This window comes from Stegostoma tigrinum, chromosome 36 (genome assembly GCF_030684315.1).
Source record: "Stegostoma tigrinum isolate sSteTig4 chromosome 36, sSteTig4.hap1, whole genome shotgun sequence".
Classification (NCBI taxonomy): domain Eukaryota; kingdom Metazoa; phylum Chordata; class Chondrichthyes; order Orectolobiformes; family Stegostomatidae; genus Stegostoma; species Stegostoma tigrinum.
The window spans coordinates 758,058-778,393 of NC_081389.1; the positions used below are offsets into that span (position 1 = coordinate 758,058).

General features: G+C 41.7%; 1 protein-coding gene across 7 annotated transcripts in view; it reads right to left on the reverse strand.

Moving 5' to 3' along the window:
• The window catches only part of usp3 (ubiquitin specific peptidase 3), a 156,862-nt gene that overhangs the window by 40,593 nt on the left and 95,933 nt on the right, over nt 1-20,336 (reverse strand). For all 7 annotated transcript variants that reach the window (XM_048520650.1, XM_048520644.2, XM_048520646.2 and 4 more), the window contains exons 6-10: nt 15,282-15,364; nt 8,220-8,333; nt 7,121-7,234; nt 317-463; nt 67-173 (exon numbers count right to left, since the gene is read on the reverse strand). In XM_048520650.1, coding sequence (XP_048376607.1) covers nt 67-173; nt 317-463; nt 7,121-7,234; nt 8,220-8,333; nt 15,282-15,364 — 565 coding nt within the window. The remainder of the gene's footprint in view (nt 1-66; nt 174-316; nt 464-7,120; nt 7,235-8,219; nt 8,334-15,281; nt 15,365-20,336) is intronic.

Sequence of the window (20,336 nt, forward strand, 5' to 3'; positions counted from 1 at the left end):
GAAAAGACATGGTTGAGAGTACAATTAATCCCTATGTGAGAAATATTTTAAAACAAAAATACTTACCAAGGAATGGATCAAACTTTCTGGATTCAGTCCCACAAATTAGACAGTTTACTTCATTCTGAAGTATTCCTCCAAATATGTTTGTGACAATTGTTGAAACACCATTTCTGAAAGAGTTCATAATATTATCAGTAATAGTAACATTCCAAAGACGTAGCTCAATTGTTAAATACCTGATTACTATAAACTGATGATTAAAACAGAGAAGCAGCACCTAACTATAAGCATTTCCACTGAATTAAGGACTTACATGCAGCATTTACTGGATGAAGAGATGCTTGAGCTGTCTGGTGAGATAAATGAAGTTGTCATACCATTGTAGCTTCTCTGAAGTTCTAAGTGGAGATGGTCTAACAAGTATCGCATAAATTCATGAGCGTCTTGTTGCTGATATCCTCTGCAAACAGAGATAGAAATCACTTAAAACTTTTGAGGCAAAGACTATTAATTAAAATCATCTTATTCTTTCCATTCCATATTACTTGGACCAATTTACCGAGTGCAATATTCCCAAGGAGGGAGTTGAAATTTGTTGAATACATGCATTAGTTAATATGCAATAAATGGTGTTAATGTCAGTGTTTCCAAACTGCTCGCTTTAGGTGAGAACCTTTGTTGCTGTGAAATATTGAAACATATCTTTCTGATATGAAGCTCTTGTCACCATTAATTGTAGCTGGGTCAAAATCTTGGAACTCCCTCCCTAGTAACACTGTGGTTGTACGTACACTGCATGCTCAGCAGCAGTTCAAGATGGCTGCTCACCATTGCTATTTCAACAGCAATTAAGGTTGGACAACAAAAGTTGGCCTTCCGAACAACGCGCCCATTGTGGGAAAGGATTTTTTTATTTTTTAAAAGTCATGCATTATGTTGCACCTTATAAATCACATTCTAGGATGAGGTGGGAAGGGAAAAAGAATTTGAAAACAATGAGCGAACCTTTGGGAATTGGTTGCTGAACTCCCTGCTGGGCTAAGACATGGCATGCTTGTTTGTTTACTTATTTTTGTATTTATTCACAGATGTGAATGTCACTGAATAGATAGCATTCATTACCGATTTCTAATTACTCAGAGGACAGCTGAGTGCAAACTACATTGTTGTGGGTCTGGACTCACACACAGGTCAAAACGTAGTTTTGTTTGGTTTAGTGTGAAATCACACGCTTTTGGAGCGCTGCTCCTTCATCAGGTGAAGTGATGGAGCAGCATCCTGAAAGCTTGTGATTTCGCAATAAGTCTGTTGGACTGTAACCTGGTGTCATGTGACTTCTGACCTTGTCCACCCCAGTCCAACACCAGCACCTCCACATTCTAAAATTTAGATGTTTCAGGTGAGTAAAAGGGGTAAGGAAGCTGCACAACTGGTTAAGGAGAATGTCCTCTCTTAGGATAGCTGTGACATCTTGAAGGGCTTATCCTGCAAGGCCATCTAGGTAGGGCAGAGGAATAAGAAAGATGCAATAACAATAATGGGGTGATACGGTCAACCACCCAGTGAGACACAGAGGAACAGCTATGTAAACAGGATCATGGAAAGATGTAAAAATAACAATAGGGTTGTTGTAGTGGGTGATTTTAGCTTCCTCAGTGTTGTCTGCAGCTCCCTTAATATCAGGGGCTCAGATGAAGCAGAATTTGTTAAGTGCAGCCAGGACGTAGAACATAGAACATTACAGCACAGGACAGGCCCTTCGGCCCTCGATGTTGTGCCGACCGGTCATACCGATGTCAAGCCCATCTAACCTACATTATTCCATGTACGTCCATATGCTTATCCAGGACGGTTTCTTGAAATAACACGTAGGTAGTCCACTAGGGAGGATGACGTACTAGGCCTTGTACTGGGGAATAAGCCTGATCAGGTGATCAAATTTTCAGTATGAGAGCACCTTGGGAACAGTGATCAGAATTCCATAAGTTTTAAGATAGTCAAGGATAAAGACAAGACTGGTGGTTGGGTGAAAGTACTAAATTGAGTGAAGGCAAATTACAATAATATTAGGCACGAACTAGAGAAATTAGATTGGTAGTGGCTGTTTGAGGGTAAATCCAAGTCTCACTCATGGAAGTTTTTTAAAGACCAATTGATCAGAGTATAAGACTGGCACGTTCCTGCAAGGATGAAAGATATGGACGGCAAGTTTTGGGAACCTCGAAGGGGATGGATATTGAAAGGATAGCGGGGAAAAAAAATGCACACGTAAAGTTTAGGAAACAGAAATAAATTAGGGAGTTTTGAGAACAATTAGAACATTATTCCAACGAGCCACCACACACTGCAGCAGAGGAACTACGAAGAGCAGAAAAAAAATCGCCTATACAGCGTATTCAAAAAGAACAGGTAGCCAATGAACACAGTCCGCCGATTTTTCTGCAACAAACCCAAACAAACAGACAAAACGTGCCCAGAAACCATAACCACTCTCCCCTACATCAAAGACATTTCCGAAATGACTGCCAGACTACTCAGACCTCTTGGCATCATGGTAGCCCACAAACCCACCAACACACTAAAACAGCAGCTAATGAACTTAAAAGACCTTAGACAGACAACAAGCAAAACGAACATCTACAAAATACCTTGCAAGAACTGTGACAAACACTACATTGGACAAACAGGCAGAAAGCTAGCCACCAGGATACACGAACATCAACTAGCCACAAAAAGACATGACCCACTATCACTAGTATCCTTACATACAGCTGAGGAAGGACACCACATTGATTGGGACAACAGATCCATCCTAGGACAAGCCAAACAGAGACACGCACGAGAATTTCTAGAAGCATGGCATTCCAACCGGAACTCCATCAACAAACACATTGATTTGGAGCCCATCTACCATCCTCTGAGAAAAAGAACAAGAAATGACATCAGCAACCCAAGGAAACCTAAACAGATAAATAGAAAGCAGGACGTAACACCAGCGCTTCACCAGAGGCTCACTGATGATGTTACCTAGAATGGTGACGAAACGTCTGAAAACTAACCTTCTAGCTCAGCGAGCAAACTCACATCCACAGAAATAAATTTTAAAAAAGGCCCTAGAGGAATATAAAGGAAGCAGAAAAGAACAAACAAGAAATTTGGGAGGGCTAGAAGGGGCTATGAAATGTCCTTGGCAAGTACAATTAAGGAGAGTTCCAAAACATGTTATACTTAAGACCAAAAGAACTGCAGACGCTGTAAATCAGAAACAAAACCAGAAATTGCTGGAAAAGCTCAGCAGGTCTGACAGCATTTGCAGAGAGAAATCAGAGTTAACATTTTGGGTTGTGTGACCCTTCATCTGTTCTGTTGGGTGCCTGAAAAAAATTAATGTAGAATTCTCCCAAGGGCCTGATGGGATGTATCCCAGGATACTGAAGGGGCAAGAGAGGAGACTGCTGGGACCTGACAGAGAGATTTGCATCCTTTTTAACCACTGATGCAGTCGCAGAAGAGTGGAGAGAAGCCAAACTTGTTCTTTTGTTTAAGATTGACTACAGAGTGTGTTCGGGAAATTAAATGCCAGTGAGTCTTACATCAGGGGTAGGGCAACTATTAGATTCTTAAACAGGTTTCAATCACAACTGGACAAGAAGGGAGTTATTAGGGATAGTCAGCATGGTCTTATGTGGGGGAAGTCTTGTCTCAAATTTGATTGAGTTTTTTTTAAAGCAAGTGGTGAAACATGATTGATGAGGGTAGGGCAGTAGATGTTGTCCACATGGATATTAGTGAAGCATTCGCGAGGTATCTTGTGGTAGGGTGCTCCAGAAATGATGAGCTGGCAAGTTGGATACAAAATTGAAAGTAGCGGTGGAAGGGTGTTCTTTTGACTGGAAATCTGTGACCAGTGCTGTTTCACAAGGATTATTGCTGGGTCCTTTGCTGTTTGTTATTTGAAATAAATTATTTGAATGAAAACCTGATTAGGGGTCTGATTAAGTCTACAGATGACATGAAAATTGGTGGGACTGTGGATAGTGAAGGAGGTTATCAAAGGATACAGCAGGATATAGACCAGTTAGAATATTGGGTGGAACAAGTCTGAGGTGATGCATTTTGAGAGGTCAAATGCAAGAGGAAAGCATACAGTAAATGGCAGGGCACTAAAGCATTTGTGTGCAGAGGAATCTTGGGGTGCAAGCCCCGAGCTCCCTGAAAGTGGCAGCACAAGTAGATAAGATGGTAACGGCAGCAAACAGCATTCTTGTTAAGGCAATGAATATAAATGTTTGCAAGTCATGCTGCAATGGTATAAGACTTTAGTTAAGACACATTTGAAGTATTGAGAGAAGTTATGGTCACCACACTGTAGGAAAGATGGGGAGGCTTTGGAGAGGGTACAAAAGAGGTTTACCTGGGTGCTGTTTGGATTGAAGTGCATTAGTCAAAAGAAGCAGTTGGACAAAAACTTGGATTGCTTTCACTTGAGCATCAGATTGAAGTATATTACAGGCACGAATAGGGTAGATAGTCAGAGTCTGTCAGTCAGGGTGGAAATGTCAAAATGCTAGGGAGCACAAGTTTAAGGTGGTGGCGGGTGAGGAGGGTGTTTTTTAATACAGAGGATGGAAGATTCCTGGAATGTGCTGCCAGGGGAGGTAGTAGAAGCAGAAACATCAGCAAATTTTAAAGCATTTAGACAGACACATGATACATGAACATGCAGAGAATAGAGGGATACAGACTACTTGCACACAGATAAGATTAGTTAGAACGGCATCATGGTTGGCACTGACATAGTGAGCCAAAGGGCCTGTTCCTTGTTGTACTGTTCTATGTTCTTACTGCATCAAGCATTTTAAGTCAGGATTAATAACACTAGCTCTATGCCAAAGTATATGATAAAGTTTTCTTGGTTTGAAGTGCTTTCATTTTGTTGAGGGAATAAAAAAAAAAGTGATGAATCACTACTTTTTTTCCTTTCTCCTGGATGATTCCTTTAAATTCTATAATTCATGATGTACTTTTGAAGGTCTATATTCATGGACTGTTAATCACACTAGTTACAACTTGAAGCTAGGGCACTGTAAGAAACTCAAATTATTAAATAGATTTACAAATCATTAATTTCCAAGAAATATGTTGCTTATACATATTTTTAACTGATAGACACAAAATAAAAACCAACGCCACGTAAAGAGCAACAGTGGATAACTAAAAAGGCAATACACAGAAAAAATGAGCTATGAAGGAAAACTAGCCAAAAGTATAAAGGAGGATAGTAAAAGCTTTTTTAGGTACGTGAAAAGAAAAAAAAGGTTACGTTTAAAATTGGGCCCTTGAAGTCAGAAACGGGTGAATTTATTATGGGGAACAAGGAAATGGCAGATGAGCTGAATCGGTACTTTGGATCTGTCTTCACTAGGGAAGACACAAGCAATCTCCCAGATGCAGTAGTGGCTGAAGGACCGAGGGTAATGGACAAACTGAAGGGTATTTATATTATGCAGGAAATGGTGTTGGACAGACTGTTAGGTCTGAAGGCTATAAGTCCCTGGGACCTGATGGTCTGCATCCCAGGGTACTTAAGGAGGTGGCTCTAGAAATTGTAGACGCGTTAGTAATTATTTTCTAAGGTTCTATAGATTCAGGATCAGTTCCTGCGGATTGGAGGGTGGCAAATGTTGTCCCACTTTTCAAGAAAGGAGGGAGAGAGTAAACAGGAAATTACAGACTGGTTAGCCTGACGTCAGTGGTGGGAAAGATGCTGGAGTCAATTATAAAAGATGAAATTACAACTCATTTGGATAGCAGTAACAGAATAAATCAGAGTCAGCATGGATTTACGCAGGGGAAATCGTGCTTGACTAATCTTCTGGAATTTTTTGAGTATGTATCTATGAAGATGGATAAGGGAGAACCAATGGATGTAGTGTACCTGGACTTTCATAAAGCCTTTGATAAAGTCCCGCATAGGAGATTGGTGAACAAAATTAGGGCACATGGTATTGGGGTCAAAAATACTGAGTTGGATTGAAAATTGGCTGGCTGACAGGAAACAAAGAGTAGTGATAAACGTGTCTCTTTCGGAATGACAGGCAGTGACCAGTGGGGTACCACAAGGTTCGGTGCTGGGACCGCAGCTGTTTACGATATATATTAATGATATAGACGAAGGCATTATAAGTAATATTAGCAAATTTGCTGATGACACAAAGTTGGGTGGCAGTGTGAAATGTGAGGAGGATGTTATTAGAATACAGGGTGACCTGGACAGGCTAGGTGAGTGGGCGGATGCATGGCAGATGCAGTTTAATGTGGATAGATGTGTGGTTATACACTTTGGTGGCAAGAACAGGGACTATCATATGTTGAAAGATTGGAGCGACTAGGTTTGTATACTCTTGAGTTTAGAAGGATGAGAGGGGATCTGTTGAGACGTATAAGATTATTAAGGGATTGGACACTGTGGAGGCACGAAGCATGTTTCTGCTGATGGGTGAGTCCAGGACCAGAGGACACAGTTTAAAAATAAGTGGTAGGCCATTTAGAACAGAGTTGAGGAAAAACTTCTTCACCCAGAGTGTGGTGGATAAATGGAATGCTCTGCACCAGAAGGCAGTGGAGGCCAACTCTCTGGATGCTTTCAAGAAAGAGATACATAGAGCTCTTAAAGATAGTGGAATCAAGGGTTATGGGGATAAGGCAGCAACAGGATACTGATTGTGGATGATCAGCCATGATCATAATGAATGGTGGTGCTGGCTCGCAGAGCCAAATGGCCTACTCCAGCACCTATTGTCTATTGTCTTTAACACATTCGTTGTGCGACCTAAGCAGAATTTTAACTAACCATCTTTTCGTTAGTTTTAAAATTCCACTGAGAAACATGTACATTCTCAGCTAGATGACACAGAAGGAGGAAGAATTTTTATAGCTATGATGCCTCTGTGAAAGAGGGCAGCACATTTGATTCATTACACCGCTGTGCTACTAGAGTTCAGATAAGCACAAACTATATTTCCAAAATACACAGTAGGTCGTTTAAAGAAAAAAAAGGCAGTTCAACAATTTTGGGTGTAACTGCTTCATCAAACAATTCTTATTGGTTTCCTACCTGAAATTTGGCATAATTTTCCAAATTACATAGAAGAGAGATTCAGGACAGAACGCAGTTTGGCTTCCTTGCCACAAGGCACAAAGTGTTTTCCGGAACTCTTCTACCAGGGAGCTGTAATATTTAACAAAGAAATAGAAAAATGTTAATCATGTTGCACTAAGACTTCTAGTCACTGACTCCCACATCCGATACAAGAAGTGCATGCAACTTATGAGACCATTAACTCATTCCTCTGTCCTGGCTTTCTAAGCACGATCTATGGAATTCTATTCTACCCTACATTAACCTCATCACATTTAAAAATTGTGACTGATTCTATTCTCCAACTTTCAGGTGTAAAAAACATTTTCGGTTGCTAAAAGTCTTGAGTCTTTTACAAATACAGTGCAATATAGCAGTCGCACTTTTACAACTGCTTTCAAACCATAGCCATCAACCGACATATAACAACTGCTGAAAAACATTGACCTTTTCTGATATTTCTATGTGGTTCCACAATAAATGCTTACAGTACAGGTGGCTGCCATTAAGCTCTTGATTTCTGTGCTGGCCCTCTGAAGGAAGAGGTCATTGACTGCCACTCTCCTACCTTCTTCCTCTGGCCCTGCACATGCTCTCTTTTCACAATGATCCAAATCTCTTTGAAAACATCACTGGAGACCCCATCTCCACCACACTTTTAGGTGGTGCATTCCAGGTTCTAACCAAGAGAGCCTGAAAGATTTGAAATTTTCTAGTACATCAGCATCAGGGCCAGAGAAAGAAACCATGGTTCTTTTTACCTCTCCTGTTTCCAGGTCCACTATATTCAACGCTGTCCTCATTCTGATCTTTCATAGCTTTTGATGACCACCTTGTCAATGCACTTTAGGTCTTACAGAACAACTCCATTAAAACTCATGAAGCGTGGATTAATTCTCAGCAGTATTATAGTGTGAATAGTTGCCCGAGGATCATTTTAGTTAATAGAAGAAAGCTTCCAAGGATGGATAATTTGTGGCCTTCATTTTACTTTTTGAGCTAGTTCTCTCTCACTAGAACCTGCTTTATTTAAAATTTTTACAGTGTATTGAAATCAGAGAAACTAGGAACATACACACTGTTATCTCCTTGGCTCCTAGTGTGATAGGTCCTTCTCCCTGCAGTTTTACCACTGCGGAGCTCTACTGCTGGAAGCTCCTTGAAATAACAGCAGAACTGCTGGATATTGCTGCAAGTGAATAAGAATGAAATGACAGTTATTTGAAAAGTATACCAGCACTACCTTTACATTCAAAAGTGTGCATTTTTAAGACTGATTGTGCAAATTTTCCCATGCATCAGTGCTAAATAATACGTGCCCAAGTGTAATCACAAGGCAGCAATCAATTGTTTCGTGTCCAGAACAAAGGAACATCAGAAAGAATTTCCGAGTAGAGATTGCCCGAAGAGTGCTTCAGCAATGTCATCACCTAACAGTGTAATCTTCAGCTCTTTTTGTCCTTACCCAGGACTGAGTCAGTGGTTAATAGTGGAACTAGCACCATTAGCATTCTGAAGAGAGCATGTGTAAAAAGCTCGTCCTTCTTAACCTCAAATGCATGCCCTCTAGTATTAGACATTTCAACTCTGGGAAAAAGATTCCGACTGTCAATCCTACTTATGCCTCTCAATTTCATTACTTCCATCAGATGTCCTGTCAGCCTCCGCTCCTCAGAGAAAATAACTCTGGTCTATCCAACCTCACTTTATAGCTCATACACTCTAATTGAGGCTGCAAATGGTAAACCTCTCTGCACCCTCTCTAAAGCCTTCACATTCTTCTGTAGAGTAGTGTTGTGTCCAGAATTGAATGCAATACTATATGTGCGGCCTAACTGAAGTCTTATAAAGCTGTCACATGACATCCTGACTCTTGTACTCCATGGCTCAACTAATAAAGGCAAGCATGCCTTACACCTCCTTTATCACCTTGTCTAGTTGTGTTGCCACCTTCAGGGAGATTCGGACGAGGACCCCAAGATCTCACTGTACATCAATGCTGTTAAAAGGGTTCTGCTATTAACTGTATACTAAATCCACCTAAATCTGCAACAAATCTACATCCCACTGTATCCTCTGACAACCTTCACACATTCCACAACTTTGTGTTGTCTGCAAACTTACTAAATCACCCGGCTACGGTTTCATTCAAGACGTTTACATAAACCATAAAAGCAGAGGCCCCAGTATGGATCACTGTGGAACACCACCAAACACAGACCTCCAGCCAGAAGAACAGACTTCCACCGCTACCATCTGTCTTCTATTGGCAAGCCAATTGTGAATCCAAATGACAAGGTCACCACGGATCCAATACATCTTAATCTTCTGGAAGAGCCTACCATAAAGAGACCTTGTCGAAAGCCTTCCTAAAATCCAGGCAAACAACTTTCACTGCCCTGCCCTAATCAAGCACACTTGTCACTCCTGAAAAAAAGTCAATTAAGGCAGTAAGACATGATGTGCCCTGCACAAAGCCATGCTGACTGCACATAATTAGGCCATGCTTTTCTAAATGTATTTAAATCCTATCCCTAAGAATCCTCTCCAATAGATTCCCAAACAATGTGAGACTCAGCGGTCTACAATTTCCTCGATTATCCCTATTTCCCTTCTTGAACAGAACACATCATCAGCTGTTTGCCAGTCCTCAGGGATGTCACCAGTGGCTAGAGAGGATACAAACATCTTGGTCAAGGCCTCAGGAATCTACTCGCTTGCCTCTCTTGATAACCTGCAGTAGATACCATCCGGCTCTTGGACTTATCCACCTTAATGCTCTTCAACAGACCTAACACTACTACTTTCTTGACCTCACATTGCTCGAGCATAATAGCATGCCCCACACTAATCTCTCAATCCACCACGTCCTTCTCCTTGATGAATACCAATGCAGTGTTGAAACGACAGTCAGAGATTTCCCTTTTTTGCTGCCTGTAAGCCAGGGAAATAATTAAAATGGTATGAAAATTCATGGCAGCCAATGTTCCTTGCTGTCTTCCCACTGCTGCATTTCAACTTGCTCTATCAAGCAGAGAAATGGACCAGCCAATAGAAGGCAGTATTGTCCTTCATAAAAATATAAGTCAGCTTCCAAAAACAACATCGGGCCCTAACTTCTTTTTTAAACCAAGGGCTGCACAGGGAGACTTGTCCTTTCCCCACAAAGTCCTTCAAGGTGTTAAGGGAAGCTATGTTCACCAGATGCTCAAAAAAATGAATGAATTGTATTTGATTTTGTTTCTTTGTGGACAAAGAAGATCAGGAATACTCACATATGCTTCAAAGAGGAACCTTGGGCCTCTCCACCCCTTACCTGGCTGCCAGGAATGTTTCTTTGTGCCCCAGGCACCAGCCTGAAATCGCATATCAGTCCACTGTTGAGCAAATGCTTCCTGTCAGTTCAGGGTTGGATCCTGAATGAGGTCTGCATAGCTGGCTTATCCAGAGAAGTCACAGGATGTTAAAGTCTCTAAGGCCACACACTGTGACAAACTCGGCATTTTTCTGCCTGCCTCAGTTCCCACCATGTAACTTTTGGGAGCTCGAACTGGCTATTTAGTCTGGAATCCCCATTTGAAAGTCAAGAGAAGATCAACCAACTCCTACATCAAGTACATAATGAGTGCAAAACCTCGTATAATCCAAAGAGTTTTTGAACAGATCAATTTAACTCCACTGTGAATTCAACATCAACTGTTATACAAGGTATAGTGTTATACCTGGGTAGCAGTTAAATATATAGAGGGGGGAAAAGCACTTCTCAGTGTCCTGCATGGAGAACATGGGTCCATTGCTTTTACTCACTTTTGTAAGTGATCCGAATGTGAATATAAGAGGTACAGTTTGTAAGTCTGCAGATGACACCAAAATTGGTGTAGTGGACAGTGAAGGAGGTTATTACAGAGTACAAGGGGACCTTGATGAGATGGGTCAATGGGCTGAGCAGCAGCAGATGGAGTTTAATCTAGATAAATGTGTCATGCTATATTTTGATGGGGAAAATCAGGGTAGGACTTTACACTTAAGGTCATAGGGAGTGTGGCCGAACACACAGACATTGGAGTACAGGTCCAGAGTTCCTTGAAAAAGGAGTTGACAGAGGAGTGAAGTTGGTGTTTGGTACCACTGCCTTTATTAGTCAGTGCATTGAGTACAGGAGTTGGAAGGTTATGTTGTGGCTGTACAAGATATTGTTTAGGCCACTTTTGGAATACTGTATTCTACCTGCTATAGGAAAGATGTAAAACTTGAAAGAGTTTAGAAAAGATTTACACAGATGTTACCAGGTTGCCAAAACTAGACGGCATAAGTTTAAGGTGAGAGGGTTTAAGAGATCTATGGAGCAACTTTTTCCACACTGAGGGCGGCATGTGTATGGAATTGCTGCCAAAGAATGTGGTGGAAACTGTTACAATTGCAACATTTAAAAGGCATCTGAACGGGCATATGAACAGGAACATTTTACAGGGATATGGGTCAAATGGTAGCAAATGGGACTAGATTAATTTCGGATATGTGGTAAGCACGGACAAGCTGACCGAAGGGTTGTTTCCGTGCTGTACATCTTTAGTGCTCTATGACATGGCAGACACTGAAAGGATTAAGTTTAAATACATGTCTGAGAGCTTCGCCATTGTTTAACACAAGATTTAAAGTTATCACTATGATCAACATGTCACAGAATCGTAGAATCCCTGTAGTGTGGAAACAGCTGGTCCTCACCGCCCCTCCGAAGAGCATTCTATTCAGATTCATTCCCCAGCCCCTGCATTTCCCCATGTCTAACCCACCTAAGCTAAACATCCCTGCTCACTACAGGCAATTTAGCATGGCCAATCGACCGAGACTGCACATCTTTGGGCTGTAGGAGGAAACCAGAACACCTGGAGGAAACCCAAGCATACACGGGAAGAATGTGCAAACTCAACACAGACGATCGCCTGAGGAAGGAATTGAACCTGGGTTCCTGGCACTGTGAGGCAACAGTGCTAGCCATTTTGCCACTGTGCTGCCCAATTATTCAACCTATACTGCAAAGACAGTTATACAAGTTTCTAGTCAGAAGTGTTATTACATATTCTCCACTTTACTGAATGCATTCAGCTCAGCAACACTCCACCATACACTTACTGGGCATCTAGTTTCTCCTTCACTCTCTTCACCATCAACATATAGCAGCAGCAGCGTATACCATTTACAAGATACACTGCAGCAACTCATCCAGTTTCCTTTGACAAGACCTCCCAAACCTACAAACTCTACCAGCTGAAAGAGAAAGGGCATCAGGCACATGCGAATGTGGCCATTTGCAAATTCTCTCCCAGATTATACACCAAACTTGGACATTGCCATTCTTTACATCAATTATACATCCCAGTATTCCTTCTCTAACAGCACTGTGGGTCTAAGAGCACAGCTGTTCAAAACCTACGGTACTCCTCAAATGCAATTAGATTTGGATAGCCAGCTGACTTCCTGTGAATAACTTTTTAAAAAGTGGTACTAATACTTGCAGATGAAGGACAAGCCTCAAGGAGTCAGGTGATAAATTACAGGCTGGAGTTCGTGTCTCTGCCATGCAAAAATGGCCATGTTTGCTTAGCCAATGATACTCATATCTCATTTAAAAAAGTAAAAACACGTTAGATTACAAAATCTTATGGTCCCTGTATGCTACCACCTCTGGTTAGTCTTGCCTGTTAATGGGGCAAGACATATTAGGGCTGGTGTTGTACGAGCTAGGGATAACAGCCGTAAGGTATGATTCTAGCATTAAGGTAGTTGCTTGACTAGTCTGTTGGACAACTCTCAATTTTGGCTTACGTCTGGAATATAAGGAACGCTATGTGGGACTGACTGGTACTATTGTTATCTACAAATTCAGTGCTTAGGTCCATCACATTTTATCCTCGTTATATTTTGTATGGTCACTTGGTACAACTGAATGGCTGGCTAGGCCATTTGAAAGGTGAGATAAGAGTCAACCACATTGTTTGTTATCAACTAATATAGTCTGAATTAATGCCTGGGACCCAAATAAATGAGGGAATAGATGATGGATATATTAGGAGTTAATTAGGTTGAACTGGCTGTATAAACATTGGGAGCAGGGCTCAAAACAGCAGAAGCCATAGAGGAGTACAGAATGTGCAAGGGCGAACTTAAAAAAAAAGAAATTAGAAGAGTAAAAAATGAGGTATGAAAGGATAATGGCAGGTGAAATAAAGGTTAAAATAAAAGTTACTTTATGAATACATCAAGGGTAAAAGGATAACTCGAGAAAGAGTAGGTCCCATTAAGTCCACAGAGGTAATTTGTGCATGCAGCTAGATGTCAGTAGCTCATTGAACATAGAACAGTATAGCACAAAAAAGTCTTACAGATCACCATTGTGCTGACCATGATGCTATTGTAAACTAATCCCATTGGCTTGCAAGTGGTCTACATCTCTCTATTCTCAGTCTGTCTTATGTTTGCTGAAATGCCTCAAATTTTGCTAACGTCTCTGCTGGCATTGTGTTCAAGGCAGATTCCACACTATTATGCAAGGGAGGAAACAGCAGTAGCACAAGCAATATTTTCAATTCCTCTCTGGCCAGAGGAGAGTGAAGGACAAAATGTGCTACTTTTATTCAAGGAGGTAAGTAGGAATAACGTACAGGCTGATCAGTCTAACCTTGGTAGCAATCCTGAGGGGCAGAATTAATAAGCAGAGAGGGAGGTACTAATCAAGAACTGTCAGCATGGTTTTAAGGGGAGGTCATAGCTGACCAACTTGATTAAATATTTTACTAAGTGACCGGAGTGTAGCTAAGGGCAATGTGTTCGAGATGGACTTCAGCAAGGTTTCAAAAGGTGCCACGAGAATCTGTTGGAAAGTTAAGAGCTCATGGAATCCAAGGAAATTTGGCTAATTGAATGCAAAATTAGCTGAGTAACAGGAGGCAGACAGTAATGGTGGAGGGGTATTATTGTGACTGGTAGCCTGTGACCAGTGGGATTCCGCAAAGCCTAGTGTTGGAACCTATGCTGCTTGTGGTATAGAACTGCTGCACTGGGTAGATTAAAGTCTTCCTGCAGAAACATCTAATCAAAGACATACCACAAGTGCTGCAAAATTTTGTCATCAGGATCAGAAAGCAGAAACTCCCCACAGGTATTTAAAGCATGAGGCAGTGGCTTTTTTTGTTATTCATTCACAGGATGAGGGTGTCACTGGCTAGACAGCACTTACTGCCCGTCCTGAATTGCCCAGAAGGCAGTTAAGGATCAATGACATTGCTGTAGGTCTGGAGTCACATGTAAGTCAGAGGAGGTAAAGATGGTAGCATCCAGATGAGTCTTTCCAACAGTCAACAATGGATTCACAGTGATCGTTAGAGTCTTAATTCCTGATATTTATTGAATTCGAAATCCACCATCTGCTATGGTGGGATTTGAACCTGGGTCCCTAGACCATTATCTGGGCCTCTGGATTAACAGTCCAGCAATAATACCACTAGGCTAATGTTTCCCCTTGAAATAACAGTATTGTCACTGAATGAGTAGTCCAGAAATCCAGACTAATGCCCTGGGGACATGCATTCAAATTCCATATGCCAGTTGAGTGTATTTGAGGTTTGCTTCAATACAACACAGGTTATGTGGAGACTGTGAATTGCAAATTCAAAATTGAACAGGGAGATTACAAATTCAAGAATTTTGTATACCTCCTACCCAATATAATGCTCAAAGAAATGGGGAGATAAATGTCTAACTAGGTATGACAACTTCTGCAAGAATACAAATTAGCCAGTCTTTATAAACCAGAGAACAGGGAAACACTCAATTATACTGGTATTAAAAAGATAAGTTCCTTGAAGTGATCAGAGTTGTAGGGAGATGAACTGGAGTACTGTTTTGGAAAGATTTGTTAAATATTATCCAAAATTCAGTTCTAAATACAATAGTATTAGCTGTATGCAATTATTTAGCATCACAATGCAGACTTCACAAAATAAGAATGTTACATATAGCACTACCAAAATACCTGGTAAAACATCACAACAATTCTGTTAAACCAACATGTAAATTCTATTTTTCAATCTAAAAGTAGAATGGTGGGTTGATTATACCTCTGCAATGAGTCTATTACCTGAGTGACTGGAGGATGGCATTCATAAAACAGGTGTTCCCAAGATTCCGCAGTCCTGTGGCACAAATGGCAGTGGTCCCTCCCTATCAGATGATTAGAACCTGTTAGTTGCTGATTAGTAAGTTCAACCGCATCCAAGTTCAACAGATACCTGGCTAGCCGGAACACTGTGCAAAACTTTGCGAATTAACACTATCTCAACTGAGTCACTACTAGAATTGTCCAAAGTGAACAGTCACAGAACCATAAGAAATAGGAACAAGAGTAGGTTGTTCAGCTCATCAAGTTTGCTCTGCCATTCAATATTACTCAGAGCCCCTTTTCTGCCCTTTCCCTAATCCCCTTGATTCCCCGGCTGATCAAGAAGCTATCTCAGCTGCTCCCACAGTTCTCTGTAGCAAGGAGTTCCAAGAACATGCAACACACAGAATAAGTTCCTCCTCACATCAGTCCTAAATTGACACCCCTTTATTCTGAGTGTACACCATCTGATCCTAGACTCTCCTTTAAGAGTAAATGTCAACTCAGCATTTACCTCTCATACCCCATTAAGAACCATATATGTTTCAAGGAGATCACCTCTCATTCTTCTAAATTTCAATGAGCAGGGTCCAAAGATGTTTTAGTCTTCACTCATATGATAGCCCCTCCATGGAAAATGTAAAGTCACAGGCAAAACAAAAACTAGCAGGAGATAGGAGAGAATATGCAGACAGATTTTGGACAGATGTAAAAACAGCAGGGCTGTTTTGGTGGGTGATTTTAACGTCCCCTATATTGACTGGGACTCATTTTGTAATAGAGGATGGGATGGGGCAGAATCTGTAGGGGCCATTCATAGAACATCACAGGGCAGTACAGGCCCTTCGGCCCTCAATGTTGTGCCGACCTGTGAAACCAATCTGAAGCCCATCTAACCTACACTTTTCCATTATTATCCATATGTTTATCCAATGACCATTTAAATTGCCGAGTCTACTACTGTTGGAGGCAGGGCATTCCACACCCTTACTACACTGAGTAAAGAGCCTACCTCTGACGTCTGTCCTAGATCCACCAGCCCTCAGTTTAAAGCTATGTCCCCTCGTGCTAGCCATCACCATGAGGAAAAAGGCTCTCAGTCCACCCGATCTAATCCTATCATCTTATTTGTCTCCATTAAGTCACCCCTTAACGTTCTTCTCTCTAACAAAAACAGCCTCAAGTCCCTCAGCCTTTCCTCACAAGACCTTCGCTCCATACCAGACAACATCCTGGTAAACTTCCTCTGCACCCTTTCCAATGCTTCCACATCCTTCCTATAATGTGGTGACCAGAACTGTACGCAATACTCCAAGTGCAGCCGCAACAAGACCTCATGGCTCCAAAACTCAATCCCTCTACCAATAAAACCTAACACACTGTATGCCTTCTTAATAACCCTATCAACCTGGTGGCAATTTTTAGGGATCTCTGCACATGGACACAGATCTCTCCGCTCATCCACACTACTAAGAATCTTACCATTAGCCCAGTACTCTGTATTCCTTTCCAAAGTGAATCACCTCATACTTTTCTGCATTAAACTCCATTTCCCACCTCTCAGCCCAGCTCTGCAGCTTACCTATGTCCCTCTGTAACCTGCAACGTCCTTCCGCACGATCCACAACTCCACCGACTTTAGTGTCATCTGCAGATTTACTAACCCGTCCTTCTACGCCCTCATCCAGGTCTTTTATAAAATGACAAACAGCAGTGGCCACAAAACAGATCCCGGCGGTACACCACTAGCAACTGAACGCCAGGATGAACATTTCCCATCAACCACCACCCTCTGTCTTCTTACAGCTAGCCAATTTCTGATCCAAGCCACTAAATCACCCTCAATCCCATGCCTCCGTATTTTCTGCAATAGCCCACCGTGGGGAACCTTATCAAATGCTTTATTGAAATCCAAATACACCACATCAACCGCTTTACCCTCATCCACCTGTTTGGTCACATTCTCAAAGAACTCAATAAGGTTTGTGAGGCACAACCTACCCTTCACAAAATCTGTGTTGATGATCCCTAATCAAATTATTCCTTTCTATGTTTTGACTATAAATCCCATCTCATAATCCTTTCCAACAGTTTACCCACAACCAAAGTAAGGCTCACTGGTCTATAATTACCAGGGTTGTCTCTACTCCCCTTCTTGGGCAACAGGACATTTGCTATCCTCCAGGCTTCTGGCACTATTCCTGTAGACAGTGATGACAAAGATCAAAGTCAAAGGGTCTGGAATCTCTTCCCTAGCTTCCCAGAGAAATCTAGGATAAATCTCATCGGGCCCAGGGGGCTTATCTATTCAGGAGGATTTCCTGACAGTGTGCAAACAGTAAAACCAGGAAAGGGGTTATAGTGGACCTGGTTTTGGGAAAGAGCCTGGCCAGGTAAAAGAAGTTTCAGTGGGGGATCATTTTCGAAGTAGTGATCATAATACTGAGAGTTTTAAGATATACATGGTTAGGGCTAACAGCAGTCCTCAGGTGAAGGTGTTAAATTGAAGTGAGGCAAGCTATAACAATATTAGCCAGGAACTGGAGAATGTTGATTGGAAGTAGCTGTTTGAGGGTAAATCTACATTGAACATGTGGGAGTATTTCAAATGAAATTAATGAGAGTTCAGGAGTGACAGTTCAGGTGCTCCTGTGAGAATGAAGGATAGGTTTGGCAAGTTATATGAACCTTGGATGACCAGGGATGTTATGATCTTGGTCTAAAAGGAAAAAGAAGCATACACAAGGTCTAGGTGGATGAGAACTGACAAAGCCTTTTAAGTATATAAGAAAACTAAGAAGCAACTTAAACAAGGGGTTAGAAGGATGTGCGTGTGTCAGGACAAGTTCTTAGAAAATGGGATTAAAGAGAATCCCAAGGCTGTTTATACATATATAAAAATCAAGTGGGTAGCCAGGGAAAGGTGTGGTCCATGCAAAGATAAAAGAAGGAATTTGTGAGTGGAGCTAGAAGAGATAGGTAAGGTCCTAAGGAAATACTTCGCAGCAGTATTCACTAAAGAGGAGAAATTTGTGGAGGATGATCTCAGGGAAAGGAGTGTCGAATTTCTAAGCCAGTTGCTATTAAAAAGTAAGAGTTGTTGTACGTCTTAAAAAGTATTAAAGCAGATAAGTCCCCTGGTCCTGATGGGACTTTCCCAGAATATTGCGGGAGGCAAGAGAATAAATTGCTGGAGCACTGAGACATTTTTGTGTCCTGTTTGGCCATAGGTGAGGTCCCAGAGGACTGGAGAACACCCAGTGTTGTCTCATTATTTAAGCAGGGTAACAGGGAGCCCCATGTCGGTGGAAGGGAAATTATTGGAAAAGGTTCTTACGGACAAGGTCTCACAGGTATTTAGAAGCAAGTGGACTTATTAGTGGTAGACAGCATGGTTTTATCTGAGAAAGGTCATGATCAAGTTAGGGAGGCAAGTTTTTTTCAGGAGGTGAAGACGACAATTGAGGGAAAGGCAGTTGATGTCGTCTATGGGCTTTACTAAAGCCTTTGAAAAGGTCCCTCCTGACAGACAGGTACAAAAGGTGAAGTCACATGGTATCAGGGATGAGCTGGCAAGATGGATACAGAACTGGCTTAGTCATAGGAGACACAGGACAGTGGAGGAAGGATGGAAGATTGTGACTAGAGGTGTTCCACAGAAATCAGTGCTGGGACTCTGCTGTTCATGATCTTCATAAACGACTTGGAGGAAAACAGCTGGTCTAATCAGTAAGTTTGCAGATGATATAAAGATTGGTGGAGTTGCAAATAGTAGGGAGAACTGTCAAAGAATACAGCAGGTTATAGATCAGCTGGAGTTTAATATGGACAAATGTGAGGTGATGCATTTTGGAACGTCAAGTACTGGTGGAAATTATACAGTGAACACTTAGGAGTATTGATATGCAGGACCACAGATCACTGAAAGTGGCAGCGCAGGTAGATGTAGTAATAGAAAATGCTTATGGCATGCTAGCCTTCATTGGCAGTGCAGTGAGTCTTAGGGTAGACAAGTTATGCTGCTGTTTTACAGCATAGTTACGCTACACTTGGAATTTTGTACAGAGTTCTGGTCACTGCACTACGAGAAGGAAGTGGGTGCTTTTGAGTGGGGGTGGTATGGAGGATGTTAGCCATGAAGAAAGGTTGGATAGACTGGGTTTGTTTTCACTGGAATGCCGGAGGTTGAGAGGCGACCTGAATGAAGTTTGTAAGATCGTTAGTGCCATGGAAAGAGTGGAAGTATGTAGCTTTTTGACAGGGTTGAGGGGTCAATTACAAGGGGGCCACATTCAAGATCAGAGGGGCCATGTTTAAAAGAGATGTGCAAGGCTCGTTTTTCCCACACAATGGGTGGAGTGTGCCTGGAACTCGCTGCCAGAGGTGGTGGTGGAAGCAGACACAATAGCAGCATCCAAGAAACACCTGGACAAAGACTTGAATATGAAGGGAATAGAGGGATACAGATCCTGTTAAGTGAAGACATTTTTAATATGGAAGGGCACAGGCTTGGAGGGCCAAAGGGCCTGTTCCTTTGCTGTATTGTTCTTTGTTCTAAAATACCAGGAATGGACTATTCAGCACTCTATGCCTTCTCTGACACACACTATGTTCGTGGCTAATCATCTATCTCAGTATCCTGTTCCAGCTTTCTCCCCATACCTTTCAATCCCTTTAGCCCCCAGGAACTATTTAGGATCATAGAATCTCTACAGTGTGGGAAAAGATCATTCAGTTCATTGAGTCTACACTGATCCTTCAAAGAGCATCCCACCCTCTATCATTCAGAAGTGCTTTGTCTTCTGTCACCAAAAAATCCATTGAGTCTTTGAAAACAGCTGGTTGATCCCAACCCCTCCAAGTTTAACTGTGCTATAAAATGGACTCCAGCATTTTCCCCACTACCAATGTCAGGTGAACTGGTCTATAAATTCAGTTTCCTCTCTACCTACATTTTAGAAATTGAGAGACGATATTAGCTACCCTCTAATCCATAAGAATTTTTCTAGAATACATGGAATCCACTATTTCTAT